At 34.2% G+C, this 25,059-nt stretch overlaps 2 protein-coding genes and 1 pseudogene across 2 annotated transcripts; all 3 read left to right on the top strand.

Annotated features, from left to right (window-relative positions):
• The first annotated feature begins 1,222 nt into the window (after positions 1–1,222).
• LOC100262353 (protopine 6-monooxygenase-like) lies at positions 1,223–2,908 on the top strand. Its single transcript, XM_019218839.1, has 3 exons — positions 1,223–1,471; positions 1,752–2,213; positions 2,792–2,908. Exons 1-3 carry the CDS (start codon positions 1,223–1,225, stop codon positions 2,906–2,908), a joined length of 828 nt encoding a protein of 275 aa, XP_019074384.1.
• Positions 2,909–10,727: 7,819 nt separating this feature from the next.
• LOC100267513 (cytochrome P450 CYP82D47) lies at positions 10,728–13,296 on the top strand. The gene is made up of 2 exons (XM_010649525.3): positions 10,728–11,701; positions 12,389–13,296. The coding sequence occupies exons 1-2, from the start codon at positions 10,775–10,777 to the stop codon at positions 13,010–13,012; spliced, it is 1,551 nt and encodes a 516-aa protein (XP_010647827.1). The 5' UTR covers positions 10,728–10,774; the 3' UTR covers positions 13,013–13,296.
• A 1,572-nt stretch (positions 13,297–14,868) lies between these two features.
• LOC100245209 (cytochrome P450 CYP82D47-like) lies at positions 14,869–24,999 on the top strand (annotated as a pseudogene).
• The last annotated feature ends 60 nt before the right edge of the window (positions 25,000–25,059 follow it).

Here is a 25,059-nt window from a genome sequence, read left to right as displayed (position 1 = left end):
ATTCCAAAAATGCATTTGTCAATGTTTTTACTAAAAATGGTTTTTGTAAAAGTATTTTCTCTAATAGTCTTTTTCGGTGAATCATTTATTAAGAATCATCTTGACAGTGATCTTAGGAAATGCTTTTAGCCTAAAAAATGTTTTTAAAAAAACATCACATATTTGAGAATTTAAGAAATATTTTCAAAATTTTCAAATTAATTTTTAAAGAAATACTTCATAAATGATTTTCCGTAAAACAATTTATGAAAAAACAGTCATTAAAGAAACTATGAGTAGAAACACTTTCATACGACCCTCGGTGTTTTTCTAAAAATTATTATATCTGACTTTTTTAAAATCGTTGTCTAAAAGTATTATAGCTGAAGAACAGTAAGGAAAAGAACAGAGCTGAATTTGCAGAAAAGTTTTTTTTTTTTTCATTTTCCTTTTCTAAGGATCTTGGAATCCTTTTCCTTGTATGGACAGAACATTAGAGGTATATATATGGTAGTGGGAAGTGATTCTTCCCCATAAAACATTTTCTTTTCTATTGAGTCATGGGATTCTATCTTCAGCTTCAAGGGATCATAGTTTTTAACCTTCTGTTTGCTATCATCTGTTTGTGGTTGATTAAGGGAAAGGGAACAGAAACAGAGGCAAAAGGGCACCAGAACCATCACGGGCATGGCCTTTAATCGGACACCTTCATCTTCTACGAACAGGCAAGCCCCAACATCAATCATTTGGAGCCATGGCAGATAAGTATGGACCAACCTTTTGCTTTCATATTGGCCTGCGCAAAACTTTGGTGGTTAGCAGCTGTGAAGTAGCAACAGAATGTTTAACTACCATGGACAAAGCATTTTCCATTCGACCAGATCCTTGGCAGGAAAGCTCATGGGCTATGACCATGCCATGTTTGGCTTCTCTCCTTACGGGCCATACTGGCGTGATGTAAGGAAGCTGGCCTCAGTTGAGCTCCTCTCAAACCGCCAGCTTGAGTTACTCAACCATGTCCGGGACTCAGAAGTTAAGCTTTTCATCATAGAGCTCTACGGGCAATGGATACAAAATGGGGACAGGCCTCTCTTGGTCGAGATGAAGGAGAAGTGTTGGCACCTGGCAGCAAATGTAATGGTGAGCGCAGTAGCTGGGAAATTTTGGCACCGTTACAAATGACTATGAGTCAAGACGGTGCCGGAAGGCCCTTGGCGATTTGTTATATCTCTCGGGGGTATTTATGGTTTCTGATGCAATCCCCTTCCTTGGCTGGTTGGACACTGTGAGAGGATATACGGCAAAAATGAAGAGAACAGCTAGGGAGGTGGATCAGGTGCAGGGAAGCTGGGTGGAGGAGCATCGCCGGAAGAGGTTCTCTGGAAGCATGAACGAGGCTGAGCAAGACTTCAACCATGTCATGCTGTCTGTTATTGAGGATGGTCAGTTCTCTGATCATGACCATGACACTGTCATTAACGCTACTTGCTTGGTATGTTTCTTCTTCTTTCCTTGGTCAAATTCCATAAACCTCCACACACTTAACAGCAAACCTCCATCATGATTGGTTTTGTCCAGCTGTTACACTTGCTATTTCAGGACTGATGATTAACTCTCAACTTTCTTTGACAAAATTTCTGGGAATAATGAAAACTATGATAAACTTTTAAATTGTTCTACTAACAGCCAGACATACTGTTTTTTAACACACACTGATCAAAGAAGCCATATCACCAGCTCAAAAGACCAACATGGATGTAATGTTGATGCAGACTCTAATAATAGGCGGCTCTGATTCAACGGTGATCACACTGACCTGGGCCCTCTGTCCGCTAATGAACAATCCCAGCACTCTAAAAAGAGCACAAGATGAGTTAGACATCAAAGTGGGAAAGCATCGCCAAGTGGATGAGTCAGACATAAAGAACCTAGTCTACTTGCAAGCCATCATCAAGGAAACCTTACGACTGTACCCTGCTGCACCGCTTTCAGTGCCACGTGAGGCCATGGAGGATTGCACCATGGCAGGCTTCCACATCCAAGCTGGGACGCGCCTTTTGGTTAACCTCTGGAAGTTGTACAAGAACCCCAGAATTTGGTCGGATCCTTTGGAGTTCCAACCTGAGAGGTTCCTAACGAAGCATGTGGATTTGGATGTTAGGGGTCAAAATTTTGAATTTCTGCCATTTGGGTCAGGCAGAAGGGTATGCCCAGGAATCTCATTTGCGCTTGAGGTCGTGCATCCGACTTATTTAAGATCATACATCAGTTGATTATGATCATCTTCATCGATCAAATAGAGTTCATATGTTGATGCTTGTGTTGTTATTTGATTTGATAATTTTTCTTGCTTCTGCTTCAAAGTTTCTTGTTTGTGTTGAGCCTAGCTCATATTTTTAAGTCAACTCAGCGTAAGGGAAAAACACAAATGGGATTTGTGTTTTTTTTTTTTTCCACCAGCAGAATGGTCTTATTTGGAAGCTTGTACAAGCATAGCTTTTTTATATAACTATGGGGCTAGCCACACTCCACATGATTTAAAATGTACAAATAGGCATAATAACAACTGGCCAAAGAGATGGTTTTTTTCATACTCAGAACTATCTTATATTAGACTTCAAAGGTGCTTCATATTTTCTATCATGCATTGAGAGCCGTCTATGGTTTTCATATTAGGATGGCACATGTGTGGAACATGAATTCCTACTTGTGAGTGTTCTAGTGTATGTAGTTTTGAGCCATTTTGGAGAAGTGATTCTTTCCCCTGATCCATTCTCTCTGGTACTAACTAGTCATGGGATTCTCCCTTCAGCCTCAAGAGATCACAGTTTTTGGGCTTCTTGCTACAATCTGTCTGTTGTTGGAAACAGCACTTAATGCCAAAAGGAACAAGATCAAGGAAGGCAAAAGGCCACCAGAGCCGTCCTGACAATGGCCTCTTATCGGTCATCTCCATCTTCTAGGAGCAGACAAGCTGCTACATCGGAAACTTGGAGACATGGCTGACAAGTATGGACCAATCTTTTGCATTCATCTTGGCTTTCGTAAAGCTCTGGTGGCTAGTAGATGGGAAGTAGCAAAGGAATGCTACACTACCAATGACAAGGTATTCGCCACTCAACCAATGGCTGACAGTTCTTTTTTTTTTTTCTTTTTTTTTTTTTTTTGAAATTTAAACAGTAAGCTTTGATGATCTGAAAGTTTTTTTCTTCTTCAAATTGGAATTATGTATTTTTACATTGCAGTCATATCTGATACTCGTAAAGTGCATCTTCTTCATTTTCTTCTTGTTTGTTGTTTGATTACACTTTAATCTTCATAGAAATTGACATTTTCTCCCCCATCAACTCTAGAGCTAATCAGGAAGGTAGAACAGTTCTTGGTTTGCAGACCTCAGAAAATCAATTAGCTAAACAAAAACATAGAGAAGAAAAAGAGGAGCTAAATTTGTTGATGTTGTGACAAACTCTCCCACCTTTTATTTAGCGAGAAGCTATGAGAAGTGATACTGAATCAAGTTTACATTGCTGGTTTGTCGTGTGGCTGTGCACGAGATTACTAGTCATCGTCCTCCATGCAGATGAGGTGTGCATGAGAGAATGCTCTAATTAATATCTTCCTTCATCAGGCGATTGCGCGTGCATGTTGGGGCTCTTTGCTTACATATGGTTCCTTTTTATGCCTGGAACTGGTACTTTTAGTCCACTGAACCTGTGTTAGCACCAGAAATAACAACATGAAGATACCTATCAAGAAAAATATAAGTGACCAAGAGAGTAGACCGGCTTCCTAAGGATTCCTCGTAGGTCTGGCATACTTATATTAGACTTTCAGAGATAAATAAGTAAAGAGAACTTGAAACACTAAGTAACATTGATCAAATCATATTGGAGATGAGCTTGTAAGTCTATGTATTGTGTGGTAGGTAAAGAGGAGGCACAACTTGGGCTGAAAGCACCTGAACTGAACTTTCCACTAACTCATTTTCTCTTGAGCGGCTAAAAATTGGATCATCAAGAGACTGCCCTACCTCAAAACCTGACCTCAACCAGTATTAAAATACGTGATATTTTGACAATATATCGTTAAAATATCGTGTATAGGTGGATCTCGACACGAAATATAGGAAAGAAATATTGGCACCTCGATATTTCGACAATTTATTGAAAATTTCACCGATTTTTCACAATTTATCGGTAATTTATTGATTTTTCACCAATATTTTGACTAGTCAATATTTTTCACAATTTATCGATAATTTATTGATTTTTCACCAATATTTTGACAGGTCAAACTTCAAAAAAATTCAAAATTTCTACTGGTGCTGAAGGGAATCCAACCCTAGCCAAATGTTCACCAACCACGGAGACAAGTTTGCCCATTGTTATATGTTTAGTACTAAATATATATATACTAAAACTTATTATATAAACATAATATTTAAAGAATGTTTTAAAGAATAAATTAATTATAATTATTTCATAATTAAATGAAAAAAAATTAATTAATTACCAAAAATATAAGATTTATCTTGATAATTTTCTTCCATTAATATATTAATTAAATATTAAAAATCATATATATATATCATTATTTATTTTATATTATTTAATTTATATTATTTAATACAATTGAATAAAATGGATTATAAATTTGATTTTAATATTAAATATATTTTTTAATAATCAAATATCATAATATTACCTCCAATAATATTTAATAATAAATGTACACTTATAAAAGGGAGAATTGTGTTTTGGGCCCAGCTAGGCCCAAAAATTAACATTTGGTCCTCCAACCACCCATATTTAAACCCAAGACCCAAACAAAGTATGAAAATTAAGATGAAGGATATTGTCTTTCATTAATTCCTAAAATACCCTTATCCCTTATATGCCTACAAGTGAGTGTGAATTTTAATTTTTTTTGTTTTTTGTTTTCCTTTTCTATTCCCTATTAAATATTACTCATTTCTAACTTTTTTTTTCCTTTTTATTCCAATATATATTTCTATTTTATGTCAAATAAAAAACAATAATATTTTTTTATTTTTCATTTTTAAAGATATTGAATCTTTTTGCTCTTATTAAAAGCAATGATAAAAATTTTGGGATTTTTCATCCAAATATTTTTTATCTTTATGTATTTATCTTTTACTTTAATTTTCATTTTTTATTTTAAATTTATATTACCCTTTCATCTATATTTTTCTCTTATTTTTTATATTTTCTACATTAACCATATTTTAAAAAATTTTAAAATTAACTATCACTTCACTTTATTATATATATATATCTTTTTAGCTTTTTAATTTTTAATGTTTTTATTTTAAAATTTTTAAAAAGATAAATTTGTTGAAAAAAAATAACTAAGATATGAAATTCTAATATTATATTAATAATTTTTCTTATCTAGATAGACTAATGCAAAGTATTTTGACCCCCAACAAGGAAATTGTCAATACAATTTTTTAGTTAAACTTTAAAAATTAAGTTTCAAATAAAATATATTATATAAAATTTTATCTAAAAATTATTGAAAGTGGTATTTAATTTTTTTATTTATTGACTTTGAAACTTATCTAGTTTTTTACTTGAAAGGTAATAGAACATGTTTATAAAAAAAATTAGTTTTTCATTTTTTAAATAAATGAGTATAAATATATTAAAAAAAATTAAAGATAATCTTAGTAAAAAATTTGATAAATATGATTATAATTTTAAATATAGATTCATGTGGATAAAATTTCACAAAAAAAAAAAAAAATAGTGAAAAGAAAGAACATTGTTAAAACTACAAAAACAAAATATGCAATTACAAAAATTTGATGATGAAATTTAAAAATAAAATTCGAAACAATTCTTGAGTGAGAGAATTTGAGTGGGGAAAAAATATTTGAGTGGAAAAAAATGGGAAAGTTTTTCGAAATCACTTTAAATCTTTAACAAAAAGTAGTCTTGTACACCCTTGTACAATTAGTAAATTTGTCTTGTACAGTTAGTATAATACCCTTGTACAGTTAGTGTAATACCCTTGTACAATAACTCAAATTTCATACATCATTTTATGAATATCTAACAATAGGTCGGTTAACCATGTTTGCATCGGTTTGGTTTTAAAAAAGAAAAAAAATTGTTGTATAATTTTGTTTTACAATCATCATAAGTGAGGTACCTATTAAAATGACCATATACAAATTAGATAAAATACATGAGATGAATGTATGTTTAACCAATGTGTGTAAGAAATGTCATTTATCATTGGTTAAGGGAAATAAACAAACAAGTTTTTTAGAATCACTTAAAATCTTTCACAAATAATAGTTTTGTACACCCTTGTACAATTAGTATATTTGTCATGTACACTTAGTGTAAATACCTTGTACAGTGACTAAAAAAACGTTATTTTATTTTATTTTCAATGCAAAATGTAATTAAAAATAAGACAAAGAAATTACTTAAAAACTATTATTTAAGCCAAATTTATTTATTTATTTCCTTTTATTTTTGGAAATAAAGAAAAAAGAATAAAAAATTTATTTAACCATAAGAAATATGAATATAAGATCAGTTGGAAAATTCTAAATTTATTTATTTATTTCATTTTATTTTTGGAATTAAAGAAATAAAAAATAAAAAATTTATTTAATCATAAAAAATATTGATATAAGATATATTAAAAAATAGAAATAACCCCAAATTTATTTACTTATTTCATTTTATTTATTAAATTAGAAATTAATTTATTTTAATAGATTAAAATGTGCACAATTGATTTATTACTTTGTTAATTATGGATATATTAAAATTTTTGATAAAAAATAAATAAAGAAAATAAAATTAAAAAGAGTAATAAATATATATAATTTAGTTATTAAATTATTTTTCATGTAAAAGATAGTCCCACAAAAAACACATAATTGATCAATTTCTTTGTTTAATCGTAAACATACTATATTTTTTTTTATTATTAAAATAACTAATGAAAAAAAAATAAAAATGGATAATCAATGAATGAAATTTAGTTCTTTTTATTATTTTCATATAAAAAATAGTACTAAGGTTTTCAATTTTTATTTTTTAAAATAGTTTTCATTTTTTAAATAAATGTTTTTTCAAAAAGAAAATATAAAAAATATAAATCATATTACTATTTTTTAGAAAGTATTTTTTAAAATAGCTTTCGAACATAATTTTTCTTTATTTATAATTTAAAATAGAAAATAATGTTGATTTTCAATTATTTATAAAAAAAAAATTAAAATAATGAAAAATCCAAATTGTTAAAATATAATTATTATGGTTGCATGAATAATGGTGCAATAAAGACAAAAAAAAAAAAAAAAAAGTTTATGTGAAAGGTCATGGGGTATTTTAGTCCATCACTATTTTATGTCCTTAAAAGGTAATATATAAAAATTTGAAGGATATATTGGTCTTTTAACATCTCATATCCTTTTCATCAATTATGGAAGTTATATGGACCAAATGTTAATTTTTAGGCCCAACTGGGCCCAAAACACAATTCTCCCCTTATAAAATACATATTTGTTTATTCTTGCATATAATATTATTATCAAATATGATAAATTATATCACATATGTATTTTTATTTTTTAACAAAATATCTATTATACTTTTAATTTTATTTTTAAATTTTTTTCTATATATTTATAAGTTTTAATCAATTTTAGATTTATCAATATTTTATATTAAAATATGGAGATATATCATAAAATGAAGGGTTGTTCCATGGTACCCACTTTTCATTTTGGGGGTACCTACCCACATTTGACCCCAATAAAAAGATGACATGTGTTAAGTATATATCATTAAAAAATTTATAAAAACTTATCAAACTGGTAAAGATGACTTGTTGGTGAAAAATAATCACATGCATTTCATATATATCCAAATATTACAACTTTTTTATAATTTATTATTAAATATCAAATATAATTTGTTATTTAATGCATTACCTAACTCTATCTAAAAAAAGAAAATCCTACCAACTACTCTTATACTCTCATTATTCATATATAAAAAAAGGGATATTAATTTAATATGAAAATGAAATAATTTCAACTACCAAATTACAAAATATGTAAGATGTATTTTGATGAATCAAATTTCAAGATCAAGTTTAAAACTTTTTGAGAGAGAAAATCTAAATTTTGTATTATATGAAGAAGATGAAGGATTTTAAGTGATTACAAGTGTCAAAGGTAATATTTGATATTTTTTTATCCAAATATAATTATTGTAGGAAGAAATGTGATGTTAAATAACGATTTTAGAATTTTTTATAAGTTTATTATAAAATTTTGTTATCAAATTGTTATTAATATTTTTATATATATATATATATATATATATATTTTTTTTGTTCATAGATTAAATTTGAATATGAAGTTTTATATGTCTTGAAGGATGTCAAGTGATTACAAGTGTTAAAAGGTAACATTTGATTTTTTTTTTTCCCATTTACATATAACTATTGTAGGTAGAAATGTCATGTTAAATGACATTTAAATATGTAATGATTTATAACATCTAGATTTTTTAATTTTTTTTCTCAGTTATTATTAATCAAATTGAGAGCATTTAGTCATTTGTTATGAAATTGTCATCAATATTTTGTAAGAGATGGTACGAACTTTCTAAGAGAATGTACGAACATTGTAAGAGATGATACGAACTTTCTAAGAGATAGTACGAACTTTCTAAGAGATGGTACAAATTTTCTAAGAAATGGTACGAACTTTGTAAGAGATGTACGAACTTTCTAAGAGATGGTACGAACTTTCTAAGAGAGGGTACGAACTTTCTAAAAAAGGGTACGAACTTTCTAAGAGATGATACGAATTTTCTAAGATATGGTACGAACTTTCTAAGACAGGATACGAACTTTCTAAGACAGGGTACGAACTTTCTAAGAGATGATACGAACTTTCTAAGACATGGTACGAACTTTGTAAGAGATGGTACAAACTTTGTAAGAGAGGGTATGAACTTTGTAAGAGAGGGTACGAACTTTTTAAGAGAGTGTACGAACTTTATGAGAGATGGTACGAACTTTGTGAGATGAGGTACGAACTTCCATCATTTCTTTAAGATTAATTTTTTTAATTTCTTTTAAGAGTAATTTCCATCATTTTTAAGCTTAATTAGTATCAATAAATAATATTATTGTATTTCCATGTGGAAAAAATTTTAAAAAGTTTGAAAATTTGTAAAATTTTCGAGGGTAAAGAGAATGTGACGAAGGGTGCTAAGAATGTAAGGATTCCTTACATTTTTTGTACCATTCCTCACATTATTCGTACATTCTATAATTACTTAGTGTTTTAATTTTTTTATTTTCTTAAAAATAATATTCACCATTTCTAAGCTTGATTAGTATCAATAAACAATATTATTTGTATTTTTAAGTGGAAAAAAAAAATCAAAAAATTGTTAAATTTCAGGATATGGAGAATGTGAGGTAAGGTATGAAGAATGTGAGGATTTCTCATAATCTTCATACATTTTCTCACATTTTTCATATCCTCTCTAATTTTTTAGTGTTTTAATTTTCTAATTTTTTAGGATAATTTACATTATTTCCAATTTTAAATTTTTTTAATTCTTTTTTTTTTTTTAACAATTCTATCAATAATAACTCAAAATAATATTATTAAACTATGTTATTGTTATTTCAAGTTAAAAAGTAAATTTTAAATTTTAAAAATATAAATAATTTAGGGTACGAAAAATATGAGAACAGTATGAAAAATGTGATAAATACATGATTGGTACCTTTATCACATTTTTCATATTGATTTTTAGTTTAAAATTTTTTTAAATTACAAATTTATTTTCGAAAATACTATCATTAGTAACTTAAAAGAGTATTAGTAATTTATTTTATTGTAATTTAACTTTAAAAACCTTAAATTCAAAAAATGTAAAATTTGGAGAGTACGGAAAAAAATTAGGACAATCTAATTACATAAGTTTTACATATGATTATCAAAATGTTGAATTTTTATGAAAATACTCATTTCATATTAAAATATTATCATGTTAATTTTTATGTTGAATTTAAATGTTTAATAATTTGTTAAAAATAAAATAATGTGATTATGATATATGATGATTTTTTTTTGTTAATAAATATGTTTTCAAATTTTATATCATTTTTATTTTTATTTTTTTCTAATTCTATTTTTATCTAATATTTATTTTATTTAAATCCAAAATTGTTAAGAATGGAGGAAGAAAGAATGTCATAACCGATTCTTCCCTTAATTAGTTAAGTGAAATTTTTATTTCAAATTTAAAGTGGATGATCAAGATATAATCTTTGACATTCAATGACTTAAAAAACTTTTTTTTCGTAAGTACGAAGAGGTAACTTAGAATTTTCCTAAAATGAATTATCAATATATATGTGAGCATGGATACTTTCATCCTTATCCTCGATCAGCACTTCCCAGATAAGGTAGCTCAGTGCGAATCTACCTCGAGATCGGGCAAAAAAGGTGCCTCGGTGCGAATCTTCCTTGAGATCGGGCAACATGGGAAACGTGGCCTCCAAAAGGAAACGTGGGCAAAATGCGAATCTACCAACCCCTGGGCCATGGCACTTGCGGAAAAAGCTGTCAGCCCGTGACTACGCTTGTCAGCAACGTCAACGACAAAATGAAAAGTCAAAAGGGAAATGACCTTAAAAAAGGAAAGGAGGAGGATGGTAATCCTTCATTGACAAGCAAAGGAAACGGAGAAGAACTAGATTTTTGTATCTCCATCTTCTAATGGGATTCTCTCTTCAGCTTCAAGATGTCACAGTTTTCGGCATTCTTTTTGCAATTATCTGTCTGTGGTTGGTTAATGCCAAAGGTAACAAGAACAAAGGCAGAAGCCCACCAGAGCCCTCCGGGGCATGGCCTGTAATGGGTCACCTTCATCTTCTAGGAGCAGATAAGCCACTACATAGGACATTCGGAGCCATGGCTGATGAGTATGGACCAATCTTCTCCATTCGTGTTGGCCTTCGAACAGCTCTGGTGGTTAGTAGCTCGGAAGTAGCAAAAGAATGTTACACTACCAAGGACAAGGCACTCGCCACTCGACCAAGATCCTTAGCAGTAAAGCTCATGGGCTATGACCATGCCATGTTTGCGTTTGAACGTCACGGTCCATACTGGCGTGATGTGCGGAGGCTAGCCATGGTTAATCTCCTCTCCAACCGCCAGCACGAGATGCTCAAGCATGTCCGGGACTCAGAAGTCAAGTTTTTCATCCAAGAGCTCTATGGGCAATGGGTAGAAAATGGAGGCAGTCCTGTTTTGGTGGACATGAAGAAAAAGTTTGAGCACCTGGTAGCAAATTTGACGATGAGAACAGTTGCTGGGAAACGGTGTGAAAATGGCGAGTCAAGATGGTGCCAATCCCTAGGTGATTTCATGAATCTAATGGGGCAATTTATGGTTTCTGATGCACTACCCTTCCTTGGATGGTTAGACACAGTGAGGGGATATACAGCGAAAATGAAGGGAACAGCTAGGCAGTTGGATCGGGTTATTGGAAGATGGGTGGAGGAGCATCGTCAGAAGAGGCTTTCCGGAAGCATCAATGACGCTGAGCAAGACTTCATTCATGCCATGCTGTCTGTTATAGATGATGCTCAGTTATCTGGTCATGACCATGACCATGATACTGTCATCAAAGCCACTTGCTTGGTATGTTTCTACTACTTCATAACACCACCATCCTCATGAGCATCTGCAACTTCATCAAGACCTTGATAATACTCGTATTACTCCGTCATGATCTATTTTTTCCTTCTGCTATACAGTATTTCAGGACTATTGAAGTAACTCTGTTTCTTTCTTTGACAAAAATTGCCGAGACCATTCCGTAAGGTTATGTTTGGTTCTCAGAAAATTTGAGGGAAAATACAAGGGAAAGAAAATACAAAAGAAAAATAGAAGGAAAGAAAAAGTGAAAGAAAATAAAAAATGGATTAAAAATTGATAAGTTATTTTTATTTTTTACTTCAAACTCATTTTATTTATTTTAACTCATCAATATAAAGATTAAATAATTTTAAAATACATAAGTTTTTAATTAGTTTTAATTATATTTGATTTTCTTTTATATTTTTTATAGGACAACCAAACATGAAAAAATCATTTTCCTTTGCATTTTTTTTCTTTCTTTAGTATTTTCCGGAACCAAACATAACCTAAGGAAACAGCAGACAGAATTCATAAATTAGGCTGGAATAACAGGAACTGGGATAATTTTTTTTTTACCCGGATTCCCCAGTCATAATTCTTCTGCCGCTAGACATACTATTTCACAAATGATGTATGGACTTTTTTCTTTAATCACAAGTTCAACATGGGCGTAATATGTTGATGCAGACTGTCATGTTGGCGGGCAATGATACAATAGCGGTCACACTCACCTGGGCCCTCTCTCTGCTAATGAACAACCCTCGTGCACTAAAAAAGGCACAAGAAGAGTTGGACTTTCATGTGGGAAGGAATCAGCAAGTGTACGAATCAGATATAAAGAAGCTAGTCTACTTGCAAGCCATTATCAAGGAGACCTTACGACTATACCCTGCTGGGCCGCTTGCACTGCCACATGAGGCCATGGAGGACTGCACTATTGCAGGCTTCCACATCCAAGCTGGGACTCGCCTTCTGGTTAACCTCTGGAAGTTACACCGCGATCCCACAATTTGGTCGGATCCTTTGGAGTTCCAACCTGAGAGGTTCCTGACAAAGCATGTGGGTTTGGACGTTGGGGGTCAACATTTTGAACTTCTACCATTTGGGTCAGGCAGAAGGATGTGCCCAGGAATCTCACTTGCTCTGGAGATCCTGCAGCTGACACTAGCCAGATTGCTTCATGGTTTTGAATTGGGAGTAGTTTCAGATTCACCCCTGGATATGACTGAAGGTGTTGGGCTCGCTATGCCTAAAGCAACTCCACTGGAGGTCACCCTAGTCCCAAGGCTACCCTCCGAGCTCTACCACTAAAGTAGTATCCTTATGTGTGCCACAAAATCCCCTGGTTAGCCCTGGAAGGGTCTACTCCAAAGGTTTGGTCTTCATAGGACATAAGGAGCAACCTTCTGAGCTCTCCTGCTACAGAAGTAGCAGAAAAAATAATAAACAATGAGTGCCACAAAATCCCCTAATTAGTCCATGAAGATGATGAATAAATTATGCTCATTTTATGTATATTTATGTAGCTCACTCCGAATGCATATCCACCTAAATGAACCTCGATGAAGAGCCTCACATCTTGGGATGTTACATCACTTGCCGTCCTTGCATATCTACTCAAGCTTTCTTAATCAGGATACTTTCTAGGTACCTTGTGTTTGTAATTTAACTGGAACATGTTAAAATTAGGAGTCTTGGGTCTATTTTGGGAAGGTTTTTAAAAATAATTCTTAAAAATATATATACATTTTTAAACTATTTTCAAAAATTGTTTTATCATATTTTCTAAAATAAAAATATGTTTGAAATTTTAGAAAGTTTTTAACATGTTTTTTTCTTTTTTAATTTTCAAATTTTTTTTAAAAAATGACCTTCTATCTCCAATGCTTTATTTTCAACCATTTCTAAAAATTAATTAAATACGTTTTTTATGTTTTTTTTATTCTCAAAAATAAAAATAATTATTCTTAATAACAATTTGTAAACATAACTTAAGCTTTTTTTAAAAAAATAAAAATAAAAATGTTGAATTTAAAGTGTTCAAGAATAACAGGTGAGTGAATGGAATGAGTGTGGCCTTTAAAGCTCATCATTTGTAACATGATTTAAGAACTTGTTTGATAGAGGTTTTAAAAAGCGTTTATAATCTTTTTAGAACTTAAAAATATTTCTTTTGAGAAAAATTTTTAAATATTAAAAAGATTAAAAATACATTCTAAAATTACTATCAAACGAATTTTAAAAATGTGTTTGTCAATGTTTTTACCAAACATGATTTTTGTGAAAGTATTTTTTCTAATAGTTTTTTTCATATAATCATTTATTAAGAGTTATTTTGATAGTGATCCTAGAAAGTGTTTTTACTATAAAAAGGAGTTTAAAAAAAAACATTGAATGTTTAACCGAATTTAAGAAATACTATTCAAAATTCTAAAAATGCATCAACATGATTTTTGTGAAAGTATTTTCTCTAATAGTTTTTTTCAGAGAATCATTTATTAAAAGTTATCTTGACAATGATTCTAATAAGTATTTTTATCCTAAAAAGATTTTTTTTTTTTAAATATTGAATGTTTAACAGAATTTAGAAAATACTATTCAAATTTTGAAAAATCATTTTTTAGAAAACACTTGAGATGATTTTTCGAAAAATAATATTTTATGAGAAAACATTGTTATTAAAGAAACTTTGAATATAAATACTTTCAAGTCCACTCTCACTATTGTTTTAAGAGTGTGTTTGTAGAAAGTATTTTTAATATCTTTAATACTTGAAAGATAAAAAATTTTAAATGTTAAAAATATTAAAAATACTTTTTAAAATCACTATAAACGTGTAAGAAGAATTATAAGTGATTTTTTAACTTTTTTTATAACCCTTGTCTAAATTTTATCTAGTTTTATTTTTTTTTTGGTCAAAAATATTTTTTTAAGCTAGAATAAGAAGTAAACTTTAAAGAATCCTTACCCAGCCGTTAACGTTTTAAACACCGTAGTTACTAGGCCCTACTCTCATGCTATTGTTTATATAAACATGAACACTTTTGTTACTTAGTGCTGGAACGCATTAGAACTATAGACAAAACAGAAGATTCCTTGGTTTTATTTAGGCACCAAACCCACTCATTCACTCATTCAAGCATATTTAAATTTAAATGCAGCCGTCCATGAATAAACAACAGACCCATTACCAAGAAGGTGATCATCCTTTTTCAGGGTTGGTTCTTCAAAATTCAAAATCAGTTAGCTGAAGAACAGAAAGGAAAAGAACAGAGCTGAATTTACAGAAAAGTAATTTTTTTTTCCTTTTCCTTTTCTAAGGATCTTGGAATCCTTTTCCTGGTATAGGCAGAACATTAGAGATATATATATGGTAGTGGGAAGTAATTCTTCCCCCTAAAACATTTTCTTTTCTATTGAGTCATGGCTTCAGCTTCGAGGGATCATCGTTTTTGGCCTTCTGTTTGTGGTTGATAAAAGCTGAAGGGAACAAGAACAAAGGCAAAAGGGCACCAGAACCATCCAGGGCATGACCTTTAATCGGACACCTTCATCTTCTATGAGCAGGCAAGCCCCAACATCAATCATTTGGAGCCATGGCAGATAAGTATGGACCAATCTTTTGCTTTCATATTGGCCTGCGCAAAACTTTTTTGGTTAGCAGCTGGGACGCAGCAAAAGAATGTTTCACTACCATGGACAAAGCATTTGACACTCGACCCAGATCCTTGGCAGGAAAGCTCATGGGCTATGACCATGCCATGTTTGGCTTCTCTCCTTACGGGCCATACTGGCGTGAGGTAAGGAAGCTGGCCTCGGTTGAGCTCCTCTTAAACCGCCAGCTTGAGTTACTCAACCATGTCCGGGACTCAGAAGTCAAGCTTTTCATCAAAGAGCTCTACGGGCAATGGATACAAAATGGGGACAGGCCTGTCTTGGTCGAGATGAAGGAGAAGTGTTGGTTCCTGGCAGCAAATGTAATGGTGAGCGAAGTAGCTGGGAAACGGTATTTTGGCACCGTTACAAATTGAAGAATTTGAAGAAAAATATGAAGGAATTTGAAGACAAAATATGGAGGAACACCTCAATTCATTCTGTGATTCCTTCCTTTACAATGAATGAAAGCATAAATAAATAGCCTACGGATATGAGACAATTCCGGAATGGAATTTCCCTTACATGGAAAGTGAATAAACTCTTACATGGGAATTAAATAAACTACTCTTACATGGAAAGTAAATAAACTACTCTTACATGGAAAGTGAATAAACTACTCTTACATGGAAAGTGAATAAACTACCTTGCTAGAATTATTCCTAAATCAATTATAATAAAGGCTGTACATTACACTAATTAGGGAAGTAAACAGAGGATGCTGGCTTGATTTCCAACACTCCCCCTCAAGCCGCGTTGTAGATGTTGATCATTCCAAGTTTTTCTGTCAGATCTTCGAAGTTAACTCGAGCAAGAGCTTTTGTAAGAATGTCAGCCGTTTGACAGTTTGTCGGAGTGTAGCTGACTTTGAAAACTCCTTCTTCAATCTTTTCCTTGATAAAGTGTCGATCTATCTCCACGTGCTTAGTTCGATCATGATGAACCGGATTCTTAGCGATACTGATGGCAGCTTGATTGTCGCAGTATAATACCATGGGATGCTTCAATGGAACCCGTAATTCTTCTAACAGCCTGTTCAACCAGATTCCCTCGCAGATACCTTGTGCCATAGCACGAAATTCTGCCTCAACACTGCTACGGGCTACCACTGACTGTTTCTTGCTTCGCCATGTAACCAAGTTCCCCCAGACAAATGAACAATAGCCTGAAGTTGATCTCCGATCAGTCACTGAACCTGCCCAATCTGCATCTGAAAAAATTTCAATCTCTTTCTTTGTTGTTCTTTGAAAGAAGAGGCCCTTTCCCGGTGTCATCTTGAGGTATCTCAATATTCTGATCACAGCAGTCATGTGTTTTTCGATTGGATTATTCATGAATTGACTTACCACACTAACGGAGAAGCCGATGTCTGGCCTTGTATGAGAAAGATAGATGAGTTTCCCCACAAGACGTTGATATCTTCCTTTATCAATTGGCGCACTTCCATCACTTTCTTCCAGTTTGACAGTTGTATCCATAGGTGTTTCTGCCGGCTTGCATCCTAGCATTCCTATTTCATTCAATAAGTCCAGAGCGTATTTGCGTTGTGAGACTGCTATACCTTTCTTTGACCTAGCAATCTCCATTCCGAGAAAGTACTTGAGGTTTCCAAGATCCTTGATCTCAAATTCCTTTGTCAGTAATTTTTTAAGTAAGTCAATTTTCTCTTCATGATCACCTGTCAAAATTATGTCGTCCACATATACAATGATAATTGCCAGTTTCCCTTCTGGGAAGTGTTTCACAAATAATGTGTGATCGGATTGACATTGAACGAATCCGTACCTTTTCACTACCTTAGTGAACCGTTCAAACCAGGCCCTGGGAGATTGTTTGAGACCATACAAGGATTTTCGGAGTCTGCAAACCTTGTTGAAATTTGATGTCGTCTCAAGTCCAGCAGGAATGTCCATGTAAACTTCTTCCTCTAAGTCACCATTGAGGAATGCATTCTTCACATCAAGTTGGTGAAGCGACCAATCGAGATTAGCTGCCAAGGATAAAAGTACACGAACAGTATTGAGCTTGGCAACTGGAGCAAAAGTTTCTTGATAGTCAATGCCATAGGATTGGGTGAATCCTTTGGCGACCAACCGAGCCTTATACCTGTCCACATTACCATCTGCCTTGTACTTTACTGTGAAAATCCACTTACACCCAACTGGTTTCTTACCTCTTGGGAGGTCAGTAATTTCCCACGTACCATTCTTTTCCAGCGCCCGAACTTCCTCATCGACTGCCGCCTTCCACTTAGGATACTTGAAAACTTCATGAATATTCTGAGGAACTTGTATCTCTGTGATGCTGGAAGTTTGCTTGGATTAGGACCCGGTTCTGCCTCATGGGTTTGTTGAGAAAGTGCTCTTTCCTCCGTTTCCTCTTAGATGTGCTCCTTATCCCACAAGTCAACAATGGACTCGGGTTGATTAAATGACTCTGGAGGAATGTGATTTTCAGTGGTGATGGGTGACTCACTGAATGACTCAAGATCCCAAAATTGATATTCCTGAGTTGAATTCTCCCCCTGAATATCGTTTTTGGGATAGTAAGGCTGGGTTTCAAAAAAGGTGACATCCATTGAATTGTAGAATTTTCTTGTGACCGGAGAGTAACACTTATACCCTTTTTGATTTGAAGAATACCCAAGAAAGATGCACTTGAGTGACCTAGGATCAAGTTTACTTCTATGTTGTTGATTGATATGAACAAAGACAAAGCACCCGAAAATTTTGGGTGGGACGGTGGAGATGAGACGAGTAGTCGGAAAGGATTTTAGGAGAGTTTGACAAGGTGTTTGGAATTTTAGTACCCTAGACGGCATCCTATTGATGAGGTAGGCTGCCGTAAAGATAGCTTGCCCCCAGAATAATTTTGGAACATTCATGGAGAACATTAGTGATCTAGCCACCTCTAACAAATGCCTATTTTTCCTTTCAGCGATTCCGTTTTGTTGTGGGGTATCAACACATGAACTTAAGTGAACTATCCCTTCTTGTGCTAGAAATTATCCTAGAATGGAGTTGAAATAATCCCTAGCATTATCAGACTTTAGAATTTATATTTTTGACTGGAATTGGGTCTGAATCATATTTTTAAAATTTTTGAAAATTTGACTCGTTTCAGATTTTTCTTTCATGAGGAATACCCAAGTTAATCTAGTGTGATCATCTATGAATGAGACAAACCACCTAGTACCAGTTACATTTTTTATTCTTGACGGACCCCAGATATCGCTATGAATCATTGAGAATGGACTAGACTCTTTATAGGGTTGAATGGGAAAATGAGACCGGACTTGCTTTGATAATTGACAGATTTCACACTCAAAGGATTGTGGATTTTTATTAAATAATGAAGGAAATAAATGCTTGAGATACATAACATTTGGATGACCTAAGCGATAGTGCCACAACCTAATTGCACTATCGTTATTTTGACATGAAACCGAAAAAGAATTACTACCAACTGTCATTTGAGGTTGTTCTTGTGGATCGTGGCGCTCCTTAAGGATGTAGAGTCCAGAGCATTCCTCAGCATTGCCAATCGTCTTCCCCGAATCCAAATCCTTTGTGAGCCAAGGTTCCGGAACCAATGACCTGGTTGGAAGATGAGCCAGTTTCCATCTGATGAGAGGATGAAGACGATGAGATGATGATATCAGAAGTAGAGGATGATGAGTTGGTAGCCATTCCAAAGGCTGAACCTTATTTGGGCATAAATTAGAAGAATAGAATTGAGTAAAAACTGACTAAAGATGAAGACGATGAGACAGGATTAAACCTGCTCTGATACCATGAAGAATTTGAAGAAAAATATGAAGGAATTTGAAGACAAAATATGGAGGAACACCTCAATTCATTCTGTGATTCCTTCCTTTACAATGAATGAAAGCATAAATAAATAGCCTACGGATATGAGACAATTCCGGAATGGAATTTCCCTTACATGGAAAGTGAATAAACTCTTACATGGGAATTAAATAAACTACTCTTACATGGAAAGTAAATAAACTACTCTTACATGGAAAGTGAATAAACTACTCTTACATGGAAAGTGAATAAACTACCTTGCTAGAATTATTCCTAAATCAATTATAATAAAGGCTGTACATTACACTAATTAGGGAAGTAAACAGAGGATGCTGGCTTGATTTCCAACACAAATGACTATGAGTCAAGACGGTGCCGGAAGGCCCTTGAAGATTTGTTATATCTGTCGGGGATATTTATGGTTTCTGATGCAATTCCCTCCCTTGGCTGGTTGGACACTGTGAGAGGATATACGGCAAAAATGAAGAGAATAGCTAGGGAGGTGGATCAGGTGCAGGGAAGCTGGGTGGAGGAGCATCGCCGGAAGAGGTTCTCTGGAAGCATGAACGAGGCTGTGCAAGACTTCATCCATGTCATGCTGTCTGTTATTGATGATGGTCAGTTCTCTGATCATGACCATGACACTGTCATTAAGGCTACTTGCTTGGTATTTTTCTTCTACTTTCCTTGGTCAAATTCCATAAACCTCCACACACTTCTGTATGGAAACAGCAAACCTCCATCATGATTTGTTTTGTCCAGCTGTTATACTTGCTATTTCAGGACTGATTATTAACTCTCAACTTTCTTTGACAAATTTTCTGGGAATAATGAAAACTATTATAAACTTTTAAATTGTTCTACTAACAGCTAGACATACTATTTTTTAACACACACTGATCAAAGAAGCCATATCACCAGCTCAAAAGACCAACATGGATGTAATGTTGATGCAGACTCTAATAATAGGCGGCTCTGATTCAACGGTGATCACACTGACCTGGGCCCTCTGTCCGCTAATGAACAATCCCAGCACTCTAAAAAGAGCACAAGATGAGTTAGACATCAAAGTGGGAAAGCATCGCCAAGTGGATGAGTCAGACATAAAGAACCTAGTCTACTTGCAAGCCATCATCAAGGAAACCTTACGACTGTACCCTGCTGCACCGCTTTCAGTGCCACGTGAGGCCATGGAGGATTGCACCATGGCAGACTTCCACATCCAAGCTGGGCGCGCCTTTTGGTTAACCTCTGGAAGTTGCACAGGGACCCCAGAATTTGGTCGGATCCTTTGGAGTTCCAACCTGAGAGGTTTCTAACAAAGCATGTGGATTTGGATGTTAGGGGTCGAAATTTTGAATTTCTGCCATTTGGGTCAGGCAGAAGTGTTCAAATTGATAAATGATAGTTTTTTCATTTATATTTTCATTCGTTCATGTACAGAGTATATATAGAGGGTATCGCCATTCTAAGAATGGGAAAGAATGATACAAGGAAAGAATGACATAAGGAAATAACAATTAATATCTTAATATCTCAACTTTCCTAATATCTCAATATTCCTAATATCTCAATATTCCTAATATCTCAACACTCCCCCTCAAGTTGGTGCATAGATGTCACACATGCCCAACTTGTCTAAAAATTTTGAGAACACTTGACTTGAGACAGCTTTGGTAAGGATATCAGCCAATTGATCTTCTGATCGAATCTTAGGCAATTCCACAATCTTATCATCCAACTTTTCCTTAATGAAGAATCTATCCACCTCGACATGCTTTGTACGATCATGTTGTACTAAATTATGAGCAATGTCACACGCGGCTTTATTGTCACAAAACAATCGGATTGGTTGCCTAGATAGGTAACCTAAATCCTGTAAGAGGAGTCTTAGTCATAATGCCTCACAAAGTCGTAGAGCCATACCTCTAAATTCCGCTTCTGCACTTGAACGAGCGACGACATTTTGCTTCTTACTTTTCCATGTTACAAGATTACCACCTACAAAGGTAAAGTAACCAGATGTAGATCACCTATCATCCACTGCACCGGCCCAATCAGCATCAGTATATACTTCTATACTTTGATGATCAACATTTTTAGAGAACAAAATTCCCTTCCCAGGAGCATTCTTCAAATACCTCAAAATACGCATGACTGCATTCATATGTTGCTCTCCAAGATTATGCATGTATTGACTCACTACACTCAATGCATAAGCAAGATCTGGTCTTGTATGAGCTAAGTACATTAATCTCCCCACAAGTCTCTGATATCTTCCCTTATCGGTTGATACTTGATTAGGCTTAACACACAATTTCAGATCTTCTTCTATTGGTGTATTAACAGGTTGACATCCCGACATTCCAGTCTCCTGTAAAAGATCTAAGGCATACTTTCTTTGAGACAGAAAAATTCCTTCACTTGATCGAGAAACTTCAATCCCAAGAAAGTATTTTAGAGGACCTAGATCTTTCATTTCGAATTCTCTAGATAGATAATTTTGCAGAGCTTTTCTTTCTTCAGGATCATTTCCTGTAACTACCATGTCATCCACATATACGATGAGTGTCGTAATCTTACCATGTTGCTTTTTCAGGAACAAAGTGTGATCTGAATTACTTTGACAATAGCCAAAAGCTCTCATTAACTTTGTGAACCTTCCAAACCATGCTCTCGGGGATTGCTTCAACCCATACAATGACTTCTTCAATTTGCACACCTTCTGACATTGCTTTTCTGACACCATGCATCCTGGTGGAAGATCCATATATACTTCTTCAGATAACTCGCCATGCAGAAAGGCATTTTTCACATAGAACTGTTGTAATGGCCAATCTAGGTTTGCAGCTAAAGACAGTAATACTCGAACTGTGTTGATCTTAGCTACAGGTGCAAATGTCTCTGTGTAGTCAATTCCATAAGTTTGAGTGTACCCTTTTGCTACCAGTCTTGCTTTAAATCGTTCAATACTACCATCTACCTTGTACTTCACAGTATAGATCCAACGACACCCAACTGGCTTCTTTCCTGGTGGACATTCTACGAGTTCCCATGTTTCATTCTTCTGCAATGATTTCATCTCTTCATTCATGGCTACTTTCCACCTTGGATCAGCTAAGGCTTCCTGCACACTGTTAGGAATAGCTATAGTAGATAATTGATTTACAAATGACTTGTTTGATTCAGACAAACGATGGTTAGACACATAGTTGCTCATGGGATATTTGACTTTGGTAGACAATTCAGGTTCATATGTGGGTTTAGGAATACCTATATTATGACGGTGTGGTAACCGTTTCATGAATGGATCAGGTTCCAAATTAAGAACACCCTCAACAGACGACGATTGGTTTGGTATTTCAGTGAAGACATCTTCGAACCCAAATTGTTGACCACTCATATCCAACTCACCCACTTCCTGGTTCACTAGTTCAGATTGTCCAGATTCATCTTCCTCAGATATATGATAATCATAATCGAGAGTCTGAATTTCCTTATGGTACTCCCCCTGAAGTTCAAACTCAGATGAAAAATACATCGAATCTTCATGAAACACCACATCCATTGTAATATACATTTGTCGAGTTGGAGGATGGTAACATCGATATCCCTTTTTGTGCAATGCATATCCAACAAACACACATTGTAATGCATGAGAAGTTAACTTGGTGCGTTGGTGCTTGTGTAGATGCACAAATGCCACGCAACCAAAAACACGAGGAGGTAGATTTGGGACGGTTGGGGCAACTACGACATTAGTAAGAGCTTGAAGTGGTGTTTGAAAGTTAATTGAGCTAGAAGGTACCCGATTGATCAAGTATGCGGCAAATGTGATTGCTTCTCCCCAATAAGATATCGGTGTTTTTGCTGCTATCAAGGAAGCACGAACAACCTCTAACAAGTGCCAATTTTTTCGTTCAGCGACTCCATTTTGCTGGGGTGTATTGGAACAAGTAGTTTGATGAATGATGTCATGTCCTTCTAAATAATTTTGAAGATCAGAACTTTGATATTCTCCACCATTATCACTATGCAGAACCCGAATCTTTGCATTGTACTGAGTTTCAATCACTTTATGAAATTTTTGAAACAACAAGTTCACTTCATCTTTGGTCTTCATCAAGCATAACCATGTCATTCTGGTACAATTATCAATAAAAGTAACAAACCAACGTGAGCCACTCAAAGTTGGGACTTTGGATGGGCCCCAAACATCAGAATGTATAACCATAAAAGGAAACGGACTTTTATTTAAAATTAACAGAAACGAAGCACGATGGCTTTTAGCCAATTCACAAATATCACAACGGAAACCAGAAATATCACTCTTTGCAAACAAACTAGGAAACAATTTTTTTAAATAACCAAAGGAACCATGTCCCAAACGTCGATGCCACAACCAAATTTCAGATTTTTTCTTCTCTCCCTCAGATTCATCTGCCATCAAGGCTTGTTGCAACTTATTTGAATCCTTTGACTGCAAGTCCAAGTAATAGAGTTTTTCCCGCTTAATACCACAACCAATCGTCTGTCTTGTTTGGATGTCCTTAATCACACAAAATCCAGGCCAAAAAATGACAATACAAGATAAGGCTGCAGTGATTTGAGAAACTGACAAAAGATTGTAATCTAAAGATGGAACAACTAAAACAGAATCCAAATTCAAAGTATCAGTAAGAGTTAAGGATCCTTTCCCAATGACTGGGGTTGTGTTACCATTAGCTGTGGAAACAATTTTTTGTGAGGAAGGTCTAAGGGTTGAAACCTGTCTAAAATCAAAAGTCATATGATCTGTAGCACCAGAATAAATTATCCATGCACTATTAATAACAGATGTAAAAGTATTTAAAAACTTACCACCATGATCTGTAGCGGCTACCAATGCAGAGGCTTTCTCAGCAACATTAGCCTCTATTTTTATTTCGGCAATAGTTGCAGTCAAGATTTTCTTGGAATCCTTCTTCCGTTGATCACGATTATTATCATTAATAACAAAGTGTTGATAACCTAAACATGATTTAAAGGTCCATGGTTCAAACCCTCGATTCCTCATTTTTTTCTTGATCATACCAAGAGTCGTTGCTTTGTTGGGATATCCAGACTGGTGGGATCAGTCTTATTGCAGTGAGTGCATTTGAAGGTTGACTTATCAATATTAGGGCTTGTCTTAGGATGGTTGATCGCTGTCGGACTACCATAACGACAAAATATCCAGGATTTCAGTTTCATGGCTCTGATACCATGTTCAAATTGATAAATGATAGTTTTTTCATTCATATTTTCATTCATTCATGTACAGAGTATATATAGAGGGTATCGTCATTCTAAGAATGGGAAAGAATGATACAAGGAAAGAATGGCATAAGGAAATAACAATTAATATCCTAATATCTCAACGTTCCTAATATCTCAATATTCTTAATATCTCAACAAGAAGGGTATGCCCAGGAATCTCATTTGCGCTTGAGGTCATGCACCTGACACTAGCCAGACTGCTTCATAGTTTTCAATTGGGAGTGGTTGCGGATTTACCAGTGGATAGGACTGAAGGTTCAGGGGTGACTCTTCCCAGAGCAACCCCATTGGAGGTCACCGTTGTCCCAAGGCTACCTTCCGAGCTCTACGGTTATTAAGCAAGCATGCATGAAGACGGAAAAGTCTACTCCAAATGTTATCTTCTAAGCTATATTGTGATTAATTAGGCATAAGAGGTAACAACCCAATTCACAAACTCCCCTCACAAGCCCAGGCAGTGTCGTCTACAAATGTTTGGACTCAGGAGAATATGATTAAATCTGCTCTTGTTATGCATGTGTAGCTCATTCTGAATGATTTGTCAACTCATAACCTTCAATATCTGTCTACTGCTGCTTCATGCAGAGTCTACTTGGT

Source organism: Vitis vinifera, chromosome 3, assembly GCF_030704535.1.
Source record: "Vitis vinifera cultivar Pinot Noir 40024 chromosome 3, ASM3070453v1".
Taxonomy (NCBI): domain Eukaryota; kingdom Viridiplantae; phylum Streptophyta; class Magnoliopsida; order Vitales; family Vitaceae; genus Vitis; species Vitis vinifera.
Note: the sequence above shows the minus strand (reverse complement) of the source record. Positions and strands in the feature narration are given on the sequence as shown.

Excerpts from the sequence above, each read along its gene's own strand:
- LOC100262353 (XM_019218839.1), top strand. The coding sequence starts at position 1,223 with ATGGTTTCTGATGCAATCCCCTTCCTTGGCTGGTTGGACACTGTGAGA. Across the intron at positions 1,472-1,751 it reads TCATTAACGCTACTTGCTTG|ACTCTAATAATAGGCGGCTC; the intron begins GTATGTTTCTTC and ends ATGTTGATGCAG. Across the intron at positions 2,214-2,791 it reads GAATCTCATTTGCGCTTGAG|CCTCAAGAGATCACAGTTTT; the intron begins GTCGTGCATCCG and ends TTCTCCCTTCAG.
- LOC100267513 (XM_010649525.3), top strand. The coding sequence starts at position 10,775 with ATGGGATTCTCTCTTCAGCTTCAAGATGTCACAGTTTTCGGCATTCTT. Across the intron at positions 11,702-12,388 it reads TCATCAAAGCCACTTGCTTG|ACTGTCATGTTGGCGGGCAA; the intron begins GTATGTTTCTAC and ends ATGTTGATGCAG.